The sequence below is a fragment of the Aristolochia californica genome, unplaced genomic scaffold, assembly GCF_029961685.1.
Source record: "Aristolochia californica isolate CCGP_79_NKW_82.1479 unplaced genomic scaffold, dmAriCali1.0.hap1 SCAF_16, whole genome shotgun sequence".
Classification (NCBI taxonomy): Eukaryota; Viridiplantae; Streptophyta; class Magnoliopsida; order Piperales; family Aristolochiaceae; genus Aristolochia; species Aristolochia californica.
In genome coordinates, this window is record NW_027181837.1 from 22,585,211 (window position 1) to 22,602,659 (window position 17,449).

General features: G+C 41.5%; 4 protein-coding genes across 5 annotated transcripts; 1 reads left to right on the top strand and 3 right to left on the bottom strand.

Moving 5' to 3' along the window:
• Positions 1 to 20: 20 nt before the first annotated feature.
• Positions 21 to 1,593, top strand: LOC137953644 (D-amino-acid oxidase). Its single transcript, XM_068801100.1, has 2 exons — positions 21 to 1,000; positions 1,095 to 1,593. The coding sequence occupies exons 1-2, from the start codon at positions 31 to 33 to the stop codon at positions 1,463 to 1,465; spliced, it is 1,341 nt and encodes a 446-aa protein (XP_068657201.1). The 5' UTR covers positions 21 to 30; the 3' UTR covers positions 1,466 to 1,593.
• On the bottom strand, positions 1,473 to 3,225 carry LOC137953645 (uncharacterized). Its single transcript, XM_068801102.1, has 5 exons — positions 2,983 to 3,225; positions 2,821 to 2,903; positions 2,503 to 2,687; positions 1,950 to 2,058; positions 1,473 to 1,862 (listed from the first exon to the last, which is right to left on the bottom strand). Exons 1-5 carry the CDS (start codon positions 3,200 to 3,202, stop codon positions 1,575 to 1,577), a joined length of 885 nt encoding a protein of 294 aa, XP_068657203.1. The 5' UTR covers positions 3,203 to 3,225; the 3' UTR covers positions 1,473 to 1,574.
• Positions 3,226 to 3,354: 129 nt separating this feature from the next.
• LOC137953643 (protein ACTIVITY OF BC1 COMPLEX KINASE 1, chloroplastic) lies at positions 3,355 to 13,729 on the bottom strand. Its single transcript, XM_068801099.1, has 15 exons — positions 13,484 to 13,729; positions 13,066 to 13,377; positions 12,779 to 12,985; positions 12,580 to 12,669; positions 12,285 to 12,431; positions 10,544 to 10,708; positions 10,161 to 10,301; positions 9,764 to 9,943; positions 6,928 to 7,123; positions 5,660 to 5,787; positions 5,471 to 5,542; positions 4,190 to 4,302; positions 3,935 to 4,082; positions 3,782 to 3,851; positions 3,355 to 3,683 (listed from the first exon to the last, which is right to left on the bottom strand). Exons 2-15 carry the CDS (start codon positions 13,357 to 13,359, stop codon positions 3,619 to 3,621), a joined length of 2,016 nt encoding a protein of 671 aa, XP_068657200.1. The 5' UTR covers positions 13,360 to 13,377; positions 13,484 to 13,729; the 3' UTR covers positions 3,355 to 3,618.
• A 967-nt stretch (positions 13,730 to 14,696) lies between these two features.
• LOC137953339 (uncharacterized protein At1g65710-like) lies at positions 14,697 to 17,325 on the bottom strand. Of its 2 annotated transcripts, none has more exons than XM_068800703.1 (2): positions 16,195 to 17,325; positions 14,697 to 15,774 (listed from the first exon to the last, which is right to left on the bottom strand). In XM_068800703.1, the coding sequence occupies exons 1-2, from the start codon at positions 17,305 to 17,307 to the stop codon at positions 14,926 to 14,928; spliced, it is 1,962 nt and encodes a 653-aa protein (XP_068656804.1). In that variant the 5' UTR covers positions 17,308 to 17,325; the 3' UTR covers positions 14,697 to 14,925. The 2 variants fall into 2 exon arrangements, with proteins under 2 accessions (XP_068656804.1, XP_068656803.1); XM_068800702.1 differs by having other exon boundaries at positions 14,697 to 15,777.
• Between the last annotated feature and the right edge of the window lie 124 nt (positions 17,326 to 17,449).

The window sequence follows — 17,449 nt, forward strand, 5'->3', positions numbered from 1 at the left end:
CTCCCAACCGTATAAAGGGATGCAAAAACGATGACCCTTCCAGCCTTAGCGTCGTCTTCCATCAGCGCTCTGAGAAAGCCAAGGAACAACCCTTTCATTCCTAATCCTCATAATCAAAACCAGACTCGTAGAATCGGCAAACAGAAATCTCAATTTGTAACCATGTCTATGTCGACGACAGAAGAGAAAAAGAGGCCGGAAGCTCCGGTGCGAGTGGTGGTATGTGGAGGTGGGGTCGTCGGGGTGTGCACAGCCTTTTTCTTGGCCAGAAAAGGTGCTGCTGTAACCGTAGTGGAGAAATCTTCTGTAGCCTGTGCCGCATCAGGTAAGGCCGGTGGTTTCCTGGCCTTGGACTGGTGCGATGGTGGACCCCTTGCCGAGCTTGTCCGTGCAAGCTTCCATCTCCACCGCTCCCTCGCCGCTGAACTGGAAGGTCCTCGCGTCTACGGTTATCGCCCTCTCCGAACTCTCAGCCTCTCGCTCCAAGAGGTGGACGATTTCTCCGACGGTAAAGGCGATCAGAAGAAAAAGAAGAAAAATTCTTCGCCTGAGTGGGTTGATGGACCTCTTCGAAGCCCTCCTCGTGTAATCGGTACTCCGGAGACCACCGCGCAAGTTCACCCCCAGCTATTCACCCGCACCCTCCTGTCCACCGCAGTAGCCCATCACGGGGTGGAGCTCATCATTGGTGAGGTGGAGGAAATCCAAGTCGAAGGAGGCCGAGCTACAGGTGTGTTTTTAAAGCAAATCCAATCCCAAGAGCAGGACCGCAACCAGCGTCGAATTTTACAGGCAGATTGCATCGTTTTGGCTCTTGGTCCCTGGTCCTCTGGCTTACCCCTTCTCTCTTCCCTTTTCCGCGTATCTGGTCTCAAGGCCCATAGCATCGTCCTCAGGCCGCGGGAACCCGAGTTCGTAACGCCAGATGCCCTCTTCCTCCACTACTACCCTGGCCGCGGTGGGAAGCCCTTGGAGCCCGAGGTGTATCCCCGCCCCAACGGTAGATCGATAGTTCTATCAGATCTCATTCAGTAGCTATCTCAATCTAATCTACCATTGAATTCGATTATTTGATAACCAGAACTGAATTGCAGGTGAAGTGTACTTGTGTGGGATGAGCGAGGAGGGCGTGGAGATCCCTGACGACCCGGAGCAAGTGAACGGCAATCCAGAGTCTATAAGGATGCTACATAGGGTGGCGGAGAGGGTATCGAGCCACCTGCGTCCAGGAGAGGCGCAAGTTCAGGCCGAGCAGGCATGCTTCTTACCGTGCACCGAAGATGGCCGTCCGGTAATCGGAGAGATGCCCAATATCAGGGGGTGTTACGTCGCAACCGGGCACAACTGCTGGGGTATTCTCAATGGACCAGCGACGGGAGCTGCCCTGGCAGAGCTCATCTTGGATGGACATGCCAGCATCGTAGATCTCACCCCTTTCACTCCGGCCAGGTTTGTTCGGCGCTGAAGGATCGAAGATAAAAAGAGTTTACCCTGTTCTATATTGTTTCTTTACAATCCCCAGTTGCTAGCATTAAAAGTGATGAAAAACCAGAAATTTCATCTAGTAATCGAAATCAAAATTCAAGATACAAAGTCACTCTTTTCAGTGCTTGGAGTGGCAACGCCAACCTCCAATCCTTCTCCTTTCGACTGAATGCTTTTCCTTTTCTTTGGCTGTTCTTCACATTTGCCCGCTTCCATACGCTCTGCTTCGATTCATTATCAAAGGAATCCAAACAAAAGATCCCGTCCTTGTGCTGCAGCAAATCATCCTCCGTATAGACGACTCTCAGGGGCATCTCTTTGAATCGATGCAAGTCCTCGGGCACCTTCAGTAACCGTTCTGCCCCAGGAGATGATACCTGCGCTTCTTATTAGAGATGAATTTACTGAGATGCCCCAAAAGAAAAAATCATGCAAGAAGAAGAAGACTGCGGATTGCTTGCTACCTCTACAGCCAGATCATTGGGTATCTCTCCGGTTTCTCCTACCACCTCAAGTTGGGTCTTGTAAAGACGGCTAAATGTTTCCAGCTCTGCCATGCTTGGACAGCCATATCTGACAACACAAGGATAGATAGATGATATCAAGAACAAGAAAGATAACTAAACTGAAACCAGCGAACATCAATGGCATGAAGAATACTGGTATGTTGAATTATACGAAAAAAGAAGGTCATTTCACGCTTGTCAGATTGTCCATATGTTTTTATGGTTCAAATTTTAGTTGATTTCGAGTGAATTAAGTATTGACGAAAGTATATCTATCGAACAGAGAATTCCAGACCCTGAATGAATGCCGGAGGCTGCGCTCTTCCTCTGTTCTCAATTTTCCATTTTTACAGGGCTACCATATCATTTAATCAAAATCAATAGTGATCATTCAGTATGATTCCTTCCTAGATGAATTAACTTTGATTCATTTTCAGGAGATGAAATCCTACTCTTTCAAACTCTGGTGTCAGAAAAGAATTCAAAATAACGGTATCAGTCGAAGAGTTACCTGTCAGAGAGCTTGTCCAGCCGAATGTAGACGAAGCCACGGGGAGAAGTTCTGAAAGCAAAAAGAACTAGGTCTCCATCACCGGCGAGGTGAGGGAGGACCTCCTGCGCTATTGACAGAGTGCGACGGCCCCATGGAACATCATCTCGCAGTACAAGGCCACCTCCATCTGCTCCATCGCCAATCTATATAAATAAAGCAAGAGATAACAAATTCAGGCATGGACTTGAAGACGGCACCATCGACGGTCTCATGTTGAGCTATTTGATCAAACATCTTGCATGCATAAACAACATGACGACACCTACTATTTCTTACTTGTGACTCAGTGGTGCTGTCGTCTTCCTCTTCCCAGCCGTCGTCCTTCTCCACATTTTCACTTACCTCCTTTTGAGCTCCATCTACCGAACCATACTGAAATACGTCAATGGAAAAAAAAAAAAAACACATTTTGCAGCAAAAAAGGGCAAGGACGATGACCTATCTTTAGCGAGGGCGTTTTGGAGAAATGCTGGACGAATTGGGTTGTTGGCTGCAAGCGAATTTGATGTATGTTTATCAATTCATCCGCTGGTCTTGGTGTCGTCCTAGTAAAATTACCGCAGTCTTGCATCCGAATCATCGAAGAAGAAACGGCGGAAGTAGCGAATATTGTTTCGCTTCTTGACGCTCTCCGGCACAGCAGCCACAGACTCTTCATCTTTGAAAATCTTTTCCAGAGTGTTCCGTTCCTCCTCTAGGATATTGGCTGATGAACTACTCAATCTATTTAAAAATTTTAATTTTTTTTTCTAATAAAAAAAATCTAATGAAAAACATGGGCAAACTCAGCCAAGAATCATATTCGTAGAACTGGATCAGCCATCTTTATATATTTATATATAGTAAAATAACATGAGATGAATCATATAAAATCCAAAAATTACTTCCACTCTACTGTATTCTTCCAAGGAGGTGGGAAGGGTTTTTCAGCAAAGGCGAAATATTTACAACATGTTTAGATCAAACAATGCGTTTTTGACCAACAAATTGAATCGTATTCGGAGGAGAATACTATGACATATGGCTCAGCAGATCGATTACTTCCAGGGGGGCATTTTTCAATCCATGCATGTGTCAACGATCAGAGAGAACAGATTCGCTCCATGAGAGCACAAGGTCCCGAGTAAAAGATGGAAACTCTGAAAAAAAAAAACATAAAAGAATGGGATGAATAGATTTGCACAAACTGCTATAGATCTAAAACTTGATGTGTTCTACAGAGCTTATATATATATACCTCGTAGGACTTCCAAAGCTACAGAGGTTAGGTCTACATCATCCTCCACCAGTCTGTAGACATCCACAAGCTGTAAACCAAGTAAAACGCGTTTCATTTTTCTGCATCGGAGACCCAAGCAGCAAACCAAAGCATCATGTAGTCATAACAAACCTCTTGAATATGAAGTTTGGAATCTTCGGTCAAAGCAAGAAGAAGCTGGCGACGAATGCCCGCATCAACTATGAATAACCGTGCTCCATCTTTTACTGTGTCCGTAAGGTCCAATTTTTTCTGGACTTGCCAACTAAGTGAACTTTGTCTGTTCAAAATGTCCTTTTGTAATATTTTCCATACAAAATGATGCAAAAAGCAAAACATAAGCGGTGATGAAACATTAAGCAAAATGGGAATGGGAATATGACGGACCTGTTGTTAACTCGTGCTGCAGGGATGCTACTCATCTTTGCAACATTCTCCTTCGCCAAAACAATAAGATTCTCAAGTCTTTTCCATTGGAAAATGCCATCTTTAAAAAGTACCTGTACACAGTTAAGACAAAAATGACAAGCACATCCAGGGAGGTAGAGCTTAGGAAGAAGAAGAACGACGACAGAAGGTAGAAGGAGAGGCTATCAAGAACTCTTGTTTATCCTCCCTTTCCTCTCAAACAACTTCAAGTAAGAAAAATCAGGGCCGGTGGGTATTGTTGATTCAAATACTGCAGAAGTGAGTGCTCTTCTGTTCTGCCTCGAAATCTTTAAAGAGCGGCTCCATGGCAAGTTGATTATTGAAGGCAATTTAAAGACTGTCATCAGTTGGTGTTCAAAAGAAAGCTCCCCTCCTTGGCGCCACTGGCCAATCATTGATTGTATTGCTGACATTGTGTCATCCATTCATTGTAATTGGAACCTCGTTCCTACATCAGCCAATTCTTTGGCTGATAAATTAGCAAAATTCGGAACCTCCTAGCAATCTCTTATTGTTTGGGAAGGCTTCCCCTCGTGTAATCTGCTCGTTTGAGCTCTCTTAATAAAATTCAGCATCATTTCAAAAAAAAAAAAAAGGTAAGAAAAATCAGATCTTGCCCGAGTGAAGTTTAAAGCCTTGGTCATTCTTTTTCCTTTTTTTCCAGAACAATTATACTCCTCACTTTAAGTGATATGACCCCATTATTAAAACAAAATAGGTGATCTGACCAAACTGCCCTAGTGAGTCTTTGTTGGAAAATGGTTATTGAGGAAGAGAAGGTCATAGATGAGATTTGTGTGATTGTCCATAGAGTGCTGAAAAAGTTTGATGTAGATTGGTATTTCGTCTAACTTGTAAATCTAAGATTTGAATTCAGTCACTGACAGATCAGTCCTTTCAGATTTTTCAGTCTGGTCTACAGGAAAAGGTGAGATTGTCACAAACAACAACATCAACAAGATATAGGGTTCCCACATGCAAGCTTAGGAACTTAACACAAGACTAATCATGGGAACCAAATTACAAGTAATTTGGGGAAAGCCCCAACTCAAAAGAAGAACCTAAGAACCTAACCCAACAGTGGGTTGCATAGACCTAGAGTACATAAATTCTAGGCTTAAACAGAACCATGATACAAAATATACAGGACAATCATGGGAAGAACAAGATAGAAGAAGTAGATTTATTACTAAGACAATGAAACCATATTCCAGAGCAAAAATTTAGTTTCAACCACACCTGTATCAGGCGTTCACGTAGAGCAGGGTCAGGGTCTGTGAGAAGCCGCTTTGCAACATAAGGATAAGCAACCTACAACATGAAATGATTGAAGAAACCATTGACACCCATGCACAAGCAATTCTAATGCTGGAATATTTGGAAATTCCTTAGAAAGCAAATAGAAGCCAAAAGAGCACAAATTTTCACCTCAAGAAATTTAAAGTCTGGCTTTAATGTGAAACAGATCCCTTCTTGAGTCAAGAGAGAACGTATAACAAGAGAGAACCTTTCAGGGATACGGATTGGATACTGATAAACAAGTTGATTGAATTTCCCTGCAGAAAGTATGACAAAAAAAATTACTCTAATGCTACCAAAGTTGAGGATGGTTACATAAAAGTGAAATAAAAAATTTACTTGCTAATTGTTGGTACAGTTAGCAGTTTCTAGGCTTTAAATTCATCTTTATTTCATCTTCAACAAGGAGTTCTAACTGTGCTGTCACTAGTCTACCCAATGAAAATGGCATGTGACAGGAAGGCACATAAATCTGTTGAAATTTTTGGCAATTGAAGTTCTTGAGTATAGTTTGTGGAAATAATCTCATAGAAGTTAATATCAGGAAATGCAATTATTAGTTAGGAAAAATGCCTCCTAACTTTAGTTAGTAATTTTAGGATGGGCATCATTCAACTTGAACAAGGTACAAGGACGCTTCCACCAAATATTGTCTGTATGTAGGAGCTATAAGAAGAGGGTCTACACATGAGGGGAGTGTTCAGAATAGTTTCATATAGATCCAAGACATGAAAGATTTTGTGCTTATTACTTGGAAAAAAGGTTTCACAATTTCGGCAAGTCATTCTAGGATGAACTTGGGACCCAACTTTAACAAGGCATCATAGTATACCATTTGCCTTAATGGTCCAGTTTATGCCTCACTTAATTGGTAAACCATTAGCATTATTTACGTCTCAGGTCCATTGTTTGTTTGACAGGCTTGGACGTGATGGAGATTGTAAGTGGAAATAATCCAAGCTGGGTTAATATCAAGAAAAGTCATACAAATACTAGTTGGAAAAATGCCCCCTACCTTCAACTAGTGATAGTATCCATGAAGGTATGTGGACATGGCTCTCCAGCCAATATTGTCTACATGTAGGAGAACAAAAGACGGCCCACACACGAGGGAGAGTGTTAAGAATGTCTTATATAGATCCATGAGAAGAAAGATCTTGTGTTCTTTCTAGGGAAAAAAAACCTTCTAACTGGGCTAGTCATTTCCCGGATCTAATTTTGACAACTTCTATTAAAATCAAGGTATTACTATCCTCCCAAACCAACTAGAATGGGAGACAAACAAACAAAACAATTCCTTAAATAAACCAGTAAAACAAGGAAATCACTTACAACGAATTTTAAGACCAGTTAGAAAGGAAGAAGAAAAGATTAAAAAATAAAGCTGTAAACCGTACCTGTAACACTCCTAAAATTGAAGTCAGAAAGTCCTTTTCCAGATGAGTTTTGCCAGATTGCTTCTAAAGCTGGAACAATAGGAGAGACATCTGTTCCACTAGCAAGGAAACCAAGCCTTGTGAAATCATTTGCCATCTCTATGTAGTCCTCATTCACAGCATGGACAACAGCATCAATTAATATTTGCTTATTTAGCTGTAACAAAAGAAACTAGTTAACTAATTGCAAGATAGCAAGGGATCCATTCAACTACAATATTTTTTCCCTTTACAGATTCTGGGCAAAAGTGTTAAGACCTACCAACAAGCAAGAGAAAAAAGCAAGAATAATTGGTGCCCACACAAAGAATGTCGCACATATGTGCAACAAGTCTATCTGATGCTGAACACTTTATTATATGTAAAGCATATTACATACCGAATAACTCATGTCATGACACCATAATGAGCTGAAAACACCATATTCTCTATTTTTGTAGAGGGGGGGGGGGGGGGGGGGTCTTGTTGAATAACTGATTTCAGGATATGGTGAGACAGATGCCACTAATAGGGAGAAAGTGATGAGGCAGGGAGAGACATATACTTCTATGATGTATTAGAGCATTTGACTGTTTCACCAAAGTAGTATGTGTGCCTTCTGCATATATGATGAACCTACGGAATATGAAGAATTTGACGCTGCCTTACCTGAACTTCAATAAAACAGCACAGCTGAAGTCTACCAAGCTGAGCCTGAGAAATTGGCAAATCACGTTGGTGTTCGAAAAAGATAAATTAGATGCTTCTTATGAGGCTTAAAGGCTGAAATTACAGTGGACATGCAAATCTTCAACCCAAGATGCTATTAGAAGCCATCAAGTACATGAGCAGTGCTATCAGTTCTTGGAAATGGATCTCAAGCCTCCACAATGATGCATCAATCACTCCAATGGAGGTAGGAACAAGCAAAGATCTCTCAAGAAGTTCACATTGGAAGAGATGGAAGCCCACTGATCCCCAAGGATTGTGCTAGAAACTGTGATAAAGGGATCACAACTGGACACAAGTGTCAGCGCTCTCAACTAGCAGCACTCATTCTAACAATCAGAATGGAATAAAAAATATGGGACAATGGTAAAAATTCATCAAGCTGCATATTGTTAGCCAAACCTTGATAGCGAGGCTCTTGGAAGGGGGGAATAGTGATAGCATTTTTAAGTAATTTTGGTGTTTTCTAGGTATTTTTGGATAGTTAAACTTAATAGGGATAATTTTGTCATTTTAAAATTGTAATTAGGGTAACATCTCCATAGCTAATATCTCCTAAGAGTTGGCAGCTGGATTGGGTTAGATTAGCAAATTTCAAAGATATCTATAGCACCTTTTGGGAATATCTGGAGAGGAAACAGCGGCACTCACCGGATTTTAAAGTTGGTCCAAGGGGAAACTCATGTTTTCAGCCCCAGACAATTTGTTTCTCTTGAGCTTTTTTGTTTCCCACATCCTTAGCCTAGCCTCTCTCTCTATCCTTGATTGTTTTTCTTAAACCTCTACTTTGATGCCAAAAGGTGCTGCCTTGCATGAAGGAGTTAGATTCCTTGTTCAAGGTTCTATCACAATATTCATCACCCCACAAATAAAATAGATATCAAAACAACCCATCATGATATTTCATGGAGGAAAATATTTCCATCACAATATTCTTAAGAGAAAACCATCAAAAACTAGATATTGAAGTCAGACATCTGTACAAACCAATGAATCCACCATGCTTTTAGCTCTCAATATGAGACTATGTGACTAAAATCACCTAGAAGGCTCATATATCTCATCATAAATAGTAGTGCTGTCATGGAGGATTTTCCCCATAGAGAACCAACTTACAACCACTAATGAGTCTCTTCCACCAGAAGAGGACATGAATAAAGCTGTTGAAAATTTTTCAATCCAAGCAACACTCCAAGTTCCACCTTAACAGAGTTACAATGCCCAAAAGGTACAAAAGTTACTTTTACTTGGCTCAATGACCAGTAGGGGGGTGCGCATGATAATTTGGGGATAGGGGTGTAAACAGAGTTATAAAACCAAAACCAGACCATGAACCAAGTTCAACCAAACCCAGTCCCTAGTCCAGATCATATGATGTCATCTCAAGGTCAAGGTCATCTCAACCATGACCTGTCATGATGATTTCATCTCAAGGTCAACTATCGGTGAGACCTTGTTAAAACCAAGTTTAACTGGACCAGGTGACCTCTTCAAGTTAGTGACTAGGTTGGTTATTAAGACATTGGGTGTTATGTTGTGCATGTAATGAACATTCAAAAAGATTATGAAATGCCAAGCCAATTTCAAGATACATATTCCAAACTTTTTAAGTCAAGGATCTCCCAAAGCCACAATGTTTGTGGGAGTTTCAATCACAAATAGAGGCAAACTCAGCCATGGAAGAAGCATCACGTATAAATATCTGAATACAGATGACTGAAGGTTCCCTCCCATTAGGATAATCAGTTCTTGTATTCTTTGTTAGTTGTTCTAGGACTTAGTTTCTTCCTTTTCTGCATTTCTCCTACAGGGAGGACCTTGTACTTTTTTTCTGGATCTAAGACAATTCACATTGTTACCCAAAAAATGAATATTGAAAATGGTAAAGGTTTTATTAGCTAAAAAAACATAATACAAAAGAGGGCCTTGGAGTCCCAAGGGGTAAAGAATCCCACAAACGTGTAATGCCTAACTAGGTAATTTGACAAAGCCAAGAATCTTTCTTTCAGGCATTCTATGAATCCAGTACCTCGAAGATTTTTTTATTAAGAACCATAAAGCATAGGTATGCACAAGGTATCGTATGTACCTGGCTAAGCACAGCAACATTGCCAAAATCCACATAAGCAATACGTCCATCACGCATAGCAAATATGTTTCCAGGATGTGGATCACCATGAAATAAGCCAAATTCCAGTAATTGCCGCAAAGCAGCACTGACTCCAACTGTTAAGAAACTATTGACATCGATCCCAGCTTCTTTAATGGCCTGAGAATATCCAATCAAGGACCAATATGTAGAATATGATCTCAATCAAGGACCAATATGTAGAAAATGCATCTGGAAACAAACTTGCATAAAAGTTTTTTTAGCATCTCACTTGAACCTGTTTGTAATCTTCATTTTAGATTCCCATATTTCTAAGATTAGACAAGATAACAGAACCAACTGTCAATCATATTTATTCTGCTTTCAGTATTCTAACCTGTGGATTAGTGCATCGAATGCCATCAATCCACTCCATCACCAAAACACGTGAACCTGAGAGGTGCTTGTAAACTTGAGGGATCTTTACTGTTGGATCGTTTTTGAAGTTCTCCAGAAAATCTTCAATATTTCGAGCCTCCTAAAGGAAGTATCCACAGGTTTTTAGTGGCATGACTTTGGATGGTACCAAAATGGAATTTACTGAATGCATTGACAGCATCTGCATGCACTAAAACAGTCAAAATGACAACATAAATCATGTATGAGCTAACACAGCTTTGATTTTGTTTGAATTCACATACAATGAAATCAAATCTTATGTAATCAAAACTAAGAGATTGATTTAAAAAAAAACTCACAAAGAGAAGGAAAAGCTTTTACCAGAGTGTAATCAAGTTCCTCCAAAAGCTTCTCGCCAAACTCATCTACGATAAGTTCTGCATTGCAACCCAGTTTTTGAAGACTGATGCCATTCAAAAATGATGCCAATGTACGGAACAGGAAAAGATCTCGATAGATAATAGGTTCAATCTCAGGCCTTTGTACCTACAGGCATCTTATTTAAAGAAGCAAAAATAGAAAAGAAAAGGCAAGAAAAGAAGATGACATGATAAAAGATTAATGTAACATTAACATTTCGTTTTATAGCAGATGAGTGACAGCAAATATGATCAATTCAAGCAACATGAATGGAAGAAAACGAAATGGCAGACTGTTGCTTAAAATCATCTCAAAAGAGTCCAGTCGCCCATAAATTAACCAAATTATTTTTTTAAAAATTAAATTAACCAAAATCTGTAAAATATTAGTACAAAACTTTGGGAAAGTCACACCTGTAGGACAAGAAAATTTTATACTGGCATTTGGGAAAAATGTGGAGCAGATTCCCTCCGCACCCAAGCCAATTGCTTTGGATCAGAAAACCACATATGTATTGAAACCAGTAAACTAAGGAGAAGAACTTACTTTAAAAACCCTCAATCAACTGGAACAAACACAAGAGCAGCAATCCAAGTCCCACAAAGGTAAAATGGAATGGATTTCAAATGATTTGGACATGGCTCACACACCAAGGGTTATATATTTTCTATGATTTACCCTCATGGGCAGAATTTCAATTAAAGAAAGACTTTAAAAGTGAGGCATTAACCACAATAGTAAGATGTGCTTTTTAGCTGAAATGAGGTGGAGAGTATTAAGTTTTTTGTTGCTTAGACAAAAAGGGGAAAGATGACTTGTATTTACTATTCTTAAAACTTTCATCTCTTTGGTCATGTTTTCAAAGCATCAGAGAGTTTTTCTTGTTTGTTGAGAAAAAAAGAAAAAAATCACAACAAGTAATACTTGCCAGAAAGCACGTTGTCACCTCACCCTATGTGGACAGTGGTGGGAGAGGAATAGGTGGCTGTTTGGTGGTCCACTACTCTCCTCAGTAAGCACCACTCAACATCTTTGGCTCTTACATCTCAAATTGTAAGGCACAATTATGCATTTTCTCATGCAGAACAGGATCTGCTTGCTCAATCCATCGAAAATTAAAAGGTGAGGCAAGTGGGTTCTTGGCAAGGGCCTCCAAGATATTGGGTTCTATGTAATTTAGTGCAGCAGCTCAAGTATATACAAGGCTGGCAGGGACAAGAGGAGTGATTAGTGATGAGAACAGAACATGCTGATTAATTTCTTTTTTTGCTTTCCCAATGCGTGTTCCTTGTTGTTATTAAGTTTTTAAGTTTCCGTACCTTGTTGTTTTAACAAGTTTTCATCAGCAGAGACTTCAAGCTTATTATGGGCTGCTTCAGCAGCACATGCTCCAATCCATGGGGAACAGAGCCAGCTAATAGAGGATTGCAGCAGTTCATCAGGAAAGACATCAAGCTCATATGGGAAAAAAGATTGGAGGGCAGACAATGTGTACAGGGAGCTAAACGAGCAGGATGTTATCTTATAAAAACTTGGACTCCTTTTATGTATATCTAGTTCATCAGATAATCAAGATTACAGAAGAAGCTATTTGCACAATTGGAATAAAAGTTTCCCAAATATAGATCCTACAAAACAACTTAACTTCACGATGCTTAAAGAAGCAAAAAAGAAGTTGCAAGTAGAAAATTTAGCTAACAACCTTGATAGCAACATCCTCTCCTGAATCACGTAAAGTAGCTCGATAAACTTGCCCAAGGCTTGCAGCTGCAATTGTTCGGGATGAAATTTTGCTGAAAACTGTTTCAAGCGGTTTCCCTAGCTCCTCTTCGATAATAGTGAAGGCCACCTAAAAATTTTCAATAATTGAAAAGGAAAAAAGAACTGCTCAAAGTCATTTTTATTTTTTAGTTCAGCATAAAAAAAGACATTTTGTTTAAGTGAAAGTAACAAATGCAGCAGAACCTTCAAATTCTTAGCATCAAACATCCTCAAACCTGATTAGGAAATGGAGGGACGTCATCTTGAAGTATGCAAAGTTCATTCATATAATCTTCACGAATAATATCCGGCCTGTTCGCAAGAACCTAGCCAAGCCCACACAGATATCATCAAACGGGGGAGTCTTTGCAACAGTTACCAGAAGGCATAAAGAACTGAACGTGAAGCAGAAAATGAAAGTCCAGCGGGTATAACCTGGCCTGCTTTGATAAAAGATGGTCCTAAATCACACAAAAGATTCCGAAGCTGTCGCGCACGGTAGGGAACTACTTCTTGATCCCGTCCAACCAAGTAGTCATACACCAGACCGGACCAATAAAGACCCAAGTTCCAAACAATCTCCACTCCTCGGTCAATGAGAGAGAGTATAGCCCCTTGAGATTCCAATACCTTATCTCTGACCTATTAGAATTAGAAAGCTTAGGGAGAGTCGTTTAAAAAACTCAAGCAGCATGCGAAATGGTTCGAGAAAAGCAGTATACAGTTTCAGGAGTGTATTTCCGAAAAGGAACACAAACACCGCGTTCAATGTCTAGCTGTTCCATGGCACTAGTCGATTCTTGCAGCAAAGCGGTTTTCCTCGCAGCATCTTTCTCGTTTTTTTTCCTCAAATAAACTGTTTGTGGTTTAGGCCCAGGAACAGTCGAAGAAGCTAAATTAAAAACCCTAGGAGCCAGACGTTGCGGCCATAAACACCCAGAGAGATTCTCGCGTTTTCTGTGTTTCTCAATGTAAAACAATCTTCCTCTAGGAGAATAACCAGTAGTTAAATCCATGTTAATATCTGTAGCCGCCTGCGAAGCAACAAAATTTCAAGTGAAAAGAAAAACGGTAAGTTTGATAAACCAAATTTGTTGAAGAGTGAATAAATTGACAAGCAGCCAGTGGAGAAGGCCTCACCGATATTTCAGGTTCAGTTTCGGAGTCTAAAATTTAGCTCGATCAAAGACTTCAAAGTTTAAACGACAAAAAGGAAAAAACAAAGAAAACAGAGCCTGGTGGCTGAACGCCTGAAAGCCCGCAAGGTTTCGAGTCGATAGAAGGAGCTCTCTGAAATTCGATCACGACCCAGAAGTCAGGGGCAACGATGGAGCAGTTGTAATTTTGCAGATATCCACCGAGTGTCGACCATACACTGCCGATGCTGGAATTTGGCGGCAGTCTCACGGATATCATCGGACCCCAATAAATGATCGTGTATATATTATATATAATTATACAACATTATCAACAAATTAAATAATTTAATTATTTTTATTTATTTATCAGACGGGAGGAACTAATAAATAATAATCGGGTAAAGAGAAATAAAATAAAATAAAAATGTTAAAAAAAAAAATTAGTCAAAACAAAAATGTTTGTTCTCTCTATTGAAAATTTTAATAAAACGATGTCTAGGTGGTTTCGTCCACCTCTGGTCCACTTGGATTAGGTTCTATCCACCTTTAGTTCACCTGGGTTAGGTATTTGGCTTTCCACACTTAATAGACCGATCTTTTGGATTGTATTGGTTAAACGTTTGACATAGTATCAAAACTGGACACCACGTTTCGCATTCGAATTCCGACAGAAGCAATAGGGAACGGGAAGGGGGGTATCAGAGCTAGGTGGTTCCAATCCACCTGGATTAGGTTCCGTCCCCCTTCAGCTTTTGTAGCTAAGGTCACCGCCTCTTTGTCTTCTCTTTTCTTAGTCAAAACAAAGAACTTTAGTGGTCCCTCTATTGCGAGTTTTAACAAAATGGGAATTAAGAGGGGGAGAGTAAACACCCAACACTAGTGACCAAAATTGGAAAGGGTGATCCTCCCCTTCAGCTTTGTAGCTAAGGTCACCTCCTTGTCCTCTCTTATATTTCCTCTCTTTCCTAATCAAAACAAAGAAGATTAGAGGTCTCTCTATTGCAAGTTTTAACAAAATGGGAATTAAGAGAGGGGAGAGTGAACACCCAACACTAGTGACCAAAACGGGAAGGGGTGACCCTCCCCAAGTAGAAGGCCCCCCCATGTACTGTACCTAAAAGTACCCTCAGGTCTATTCCATATTTTTGTCTCTTTAGCAGGAAATATAGTCCAAATTGATTTTCAGAGAGACTAAATAGTAATCACATCTTGGGACTCTGTAGGTGCCTTGAGAAAATGTTACCACCAATGTGTTGAAAAAAATTCTTCACACTACTTGAGCTTACATTGTTATCATCAATAAACATGGAGAAGCATAAAAACCATTTGGCATTCTCAGGACTTCCACCAACCTGAAAGAGATTGAAACTCCTATCAACCTCTCACTTCCTGTTTTAATCTTTTGACATTGCTGGTGTAAATAGAGGCAGCAGTTCGCAACAGTTAGGTTGGTGCGTCAACCTTCGTTTGCACACCAATTTCCTTGCTGTAACCGCAGTTGGTCTCAGTTTTACTTGAAGAAGCCTGTAGACTCAAGTCCACAATTGCTCTGGATAGTGATGTCCAGCGGTCGGTGGAATCCCATGATGCAACGGCTCCTGTATCATCATCATCATCATCGTCATCAAGAAACAGGAAGCTGTTGCTCCCTGCTGATTCTTGTTGGTCAATGGCACCATTTCTGAAATCCCTTGCAGTCACATATTTGTGGAGGCTCGGTACCGTAAGGTCGTCACCAGACACTGCCACCTCGGATTCCAAAAATGGGTGGGTTTTCTTTCCCAAAAACAATTTCCCCTCTCCACGACGGCTGATGATGGTACTGTCTAAATGATTGTGAGCTCCATCTGCTCCAGGGAAGAACTTTCCTCCGTCATAAGAGAGGGCGGAAGATCGATTGGAATTTGCAGAAGAATTGAGGTCAGCTACAGCCTCTAGGATGGAGCACGCCTTGGAAACACACGCGGGCAGTGTAAAAGCAGCAGGTTCGAGCTGGCCATTATCCTCAATCAGTAATGAAGCATGCGCGGAATTGGCGACCAAGTCGAAATCCCTTGACCTTCTCGAAGATCTGCTTCTGGTTAGCTTCTGAAAATTGAGGGCTTCCGGCGAAACTTCACGGTCCTTGTCTGCGAGCCCACTTTTAGCATCTGCAGTTTCTTGCTTAACCTCGGGTTGCACTTCCAGCTCTGCTGCTCTGCAACTGATGAGTTGCTCGCGTATTCCATTTTTCCTGAGAGGGCTGCTTTTCCTGTGTTGCTTCTGCATTTGAGGGGCTCTTTCAGTTGATTTCTGCTGCACAGATACACGGAACGAACCTTCAGCTTATTATGGTAGAAAAGAAAACGTATTTAGCAGTTTTTCAACTAGACGCATGAATTGGATGTAAACATACTGTTCTCAATTTTACCAAGAACATAAAAAGGTACCCAAATCAGAGTTCAACTGAAACAAGAAATGAAAATTTCAATTTAACTTGCGGGAAAAGAAACATCAGGAATGAATTACGAGACGGAGCCAACGGCGTGAACTAGATGTGATTAAGAGGAACATGGTGTGAATTAATATGCAGAGATGCTCAAGCTCCTCTTTCGGTAGAACACTGGGCGGGGGGGATGGACAAATCGTTGAGTAGATGTAATAAATAGGAAACAAAATCCAGAACATGAAGAGATGATCCAATGCGCTGCAAGACAGAAAGGTCGAGCTCACCTGATCAGAGAGTTGTAGGTGGGGGATCGCCATATCCGACCCCTCTTCCGCTCTTTTGATGTTAGCTGGTGGCATCTTGTTGGTATTGGATCTGTAGCACTGATCGGTGGCAGGCTGTTGCAGCTTGATATTCAGAGCATTGTCATCGATTTCATGCATAGGGTTTCTTCTGAAAGGGGAATACTCGGCTTTCCTTGAGGAGTTGCGGCTGAGGGATGGCTGAGAGGCGCTGTTCTCGGTTGCAGCAGCAGATCTGCCGGTAGTTGTTGCAGGGGACCGGGATCGAGGCGATGCGTTGCTCCTGACACCACCGACGATCACCTCGCCACTTCTCTTGAGAAGAGAAGAAGAGGCTGTTGGTGTAGCGGTGGAGATCCCCCGTTTCACGGGAGCCGTCGCTGGGATTGAGACTATCTTTATGGGTCGCTTGTTGTTCTCGATGGGAGTTTCTGATCTCCTGCCTGGGGAGCGACTTGCCCGACGTCTACCAGAGCTTTTGCTTCCTTCCTCTCCGTAACTGGACGACCGCTTTAGCTGTGAAGGCCCGACATCTCTTTCCCTGCTAGGGGTTTTCCTACGAGGAAGCCTAGCAGATGTGTGCGGCTTGTCTTCTTCAGCTGTGTTGAATTGTTGGCAGTCATGATCGAAGTCGTAGCTTCTCTTGGATCCCGAATACCTGTTGCCGCGGAGGTTCTGGTTCTCGCCACTGGAGCCCCCTTTACCAGAAGAGCTGCGGCTGAGCCTCCCGCACTGGATAAGAATCGCATCCAGCTCTTCTTTCGTGCAGCTAGATGTTCTCACGGCGCTGCCGCTGCTGCCACCTCCTTTGGAGAGATCATCACAAGCTTTCAATCCCTTATGACTTCCCCTTGATTGCTCCGTTATTTCATCTTCATTTAAGCTGGGAGTTTCTGTGAGGGTACCCTCCTTTTTCTTCTCAAATTCCTCCTGGTGCGGTTGTTGTTCTTCTTGGACAATGATTTTGTTGTCATGCCCCGAATCAGAGGAAGATGGCTTCGATCCGCTAGGAACATTAGGATCCAGGAAAGGAGAAGCAGCAACAGTACAGCCGCTTTTCGTCTCCCACCTTTTCTTGCTTAGACAACTACCCATGGACGTGCTGCAAGTGCTTCGACGGGGGAAAAAGAAGAAAGAAAAAAGGAAGGAAGGAGGGATGAGGCTTTAATACGCAAATTCAAACTTCTGTCAAAAGTGTCTGTCTGCGACAGACGAATTCAAATTTCCCTGAGAAGCG